General features: G+C 33.2%; 1 protein-coding gene across 1 annotated transcript; it reads right to left on the reverse strand.

Annotated features, from left to right (window-relative positions):
* Positions 1–348: 348 nt before the first annotated feature.
* Positions 349–888, reverse strand: LOC120193068 (kiwellin-1-like). Its single transcript, XM_039195680.1, has one exon. The coding sequence runs from the start codon at positions 847–849 to the stop codon at positions 349–351; it is 501 nt and encodes a 166-aa protein (XP_039051611.1). The 5' UTR covers positions 850–888.
* Between the last annotated feature and the right edge of the window lie 796 nt (positions 889–1,684).

Below are 1,684 nucleotides of genomic sequence, written 5' to 3' on the forward strand. Positions count from 1 at the left end.
TCTTTATTGGAGACATCTGCCTGCTGATATATATGATTCAGACAATTTTTCCGTTAGGGTGCCTTCGTTACCGTTTTGGCCGCAGTAGATGGAAAATTCAACCATCATTTGAACCAGTTGCTAGTGCCAAAACAATCAAGCAGATAAATGAAACTGACATGTTAAGCTTGAGTGCCATATTCTTTTAAGTGATTTATACGTGAAAAACAAAGGAGATATTTTTTTCTGAGGATTCAAAAGGTAACGTAATTGACATGTTTAGATAAGATTGTTGCAGATGAACTTATTCAAATATACATAAAAGACTAAAGGCCCATATTTCTCAAACGTGGAGGGCAAAGAGGTTAATCAAGCATCAGACCAGTATATCTCCATGTCACCGCGTTTATCTCCATACACTCCGAAGGCATCCCAAACTGCATCCGAGGCATCAAAGATGTTGATGTCGCACAGCGCCTGATAATCATGGTCGGAATCGCATCCCATCGTCGAGTCGCATTCATCAACTACATTAGCCTTCACAGTTTTTCCATTTCCGTGAATGTTAATATAATTCATGCACCGCTTTTTCTTGTTGAACCATCCCGTCGAAAGGGCAACGATTAGTTCTTTATCGTTATGATACTGGTTATCACATTCACATTGCCCGCTGACATCTTCACCCGGACCAAATCCGTTGAGAGTTAGGGTTGCCTTTGTATGACCCGAAACTTGGGGCGAACACGTATACGTGGTGTAAAGCTTGCCTTCTTTACAACAGTCGGAATCATGGCGGTGTTTACATTTCCCTGGTGGAGGCTTTTTCCCTCGAAGCTTGCCGCTGGGTTTGCAGGTACCTGCTTGAGCCATGTAACAAGCTGTAATAACTAAAACAAAGAAAGTAAATAGAAAAATAGTAGAAAAAGGCTTCATATTCATCTTCATTTTCTTCTGTAATTACTATTGTTTGGTGCCATTAACATACATGATGTGAGGTTTATATAGAAATCTGTCCTCATTAATGGTTCCATAATTTTTATCGAAAGTATCGCAAGATGCTGCATGATGTGTCAAAAATTGCCACATTTTACCAAGATTAAATCATACAAAGGTTAAAATATCAATAAATCATCATTTGGCATTGTATTAATAAATGTTGGAAAGAAAGTATCTCAGGTTGTTTAATACAATTGTTGGGAGTTATAAGAATTTAAATTATAACCAGTTTAATTTATTGAATGGTTTAGGATGATTTATTTTGTTAGTAATTTAGATTTTCAAATAACAATTTGATGAAGAATGAGATGTGATCTGGATAGTTTAAAAGGTTAAGAAAACTATAAATAATTAAATGAGATAATAGAATAAAATATTTAGTATTTAAACTATTAATTTTGGTCCGTTTTAGTACCTAAACATTTAATTTTTTCAAAATCATACCTAATGTATAGTTTTTGTTTCATTTTAGTACCCCACCATTAAAAACTTTATGTATTTAGTACATAAACTATCAGTTTTAATCCGTTTTAGTACCTAAACTTTTAAAAAAATTTCAAAATTTAACATTAAGTTTTTAACATGGTAATAAAATGAAACAAAACCTAAAGTTTATGTATGATTTTGAAAAAATAAAAATTTATGTAACACCCTTAACACGTTTATCAATTATTCAAAACATTTTTGAACCCAAAATGGGTAAAATTTT

Source organism: Hibiscus syriacus, unplaced genomic scaffold, assembly GCF_006381635.1.
Source record: "Hibiscus syriacus cultivar Baekdansim isolate YM2019G1 unplaced genomic scaffold, ASM638163v2 tig00116984_pilon, whole genome shotgun sequence".
NCBI lineage: Eukaryota > Viridiplantae > Streptophyta > Magnoliopsida > Malvales > Malvaceae > Hibiscus > Hibiscus syriacus.

What these genes read in the sequence shown, in the direction of transcription:
- LOC120193068 (XM_039195680.1), bottom strand. Translation starts at nt 849, where the DNA reads ATGGCTCAAGCAGGTACCTGCAAACCCAGCGGCAAGCTTCGAGGGAAA.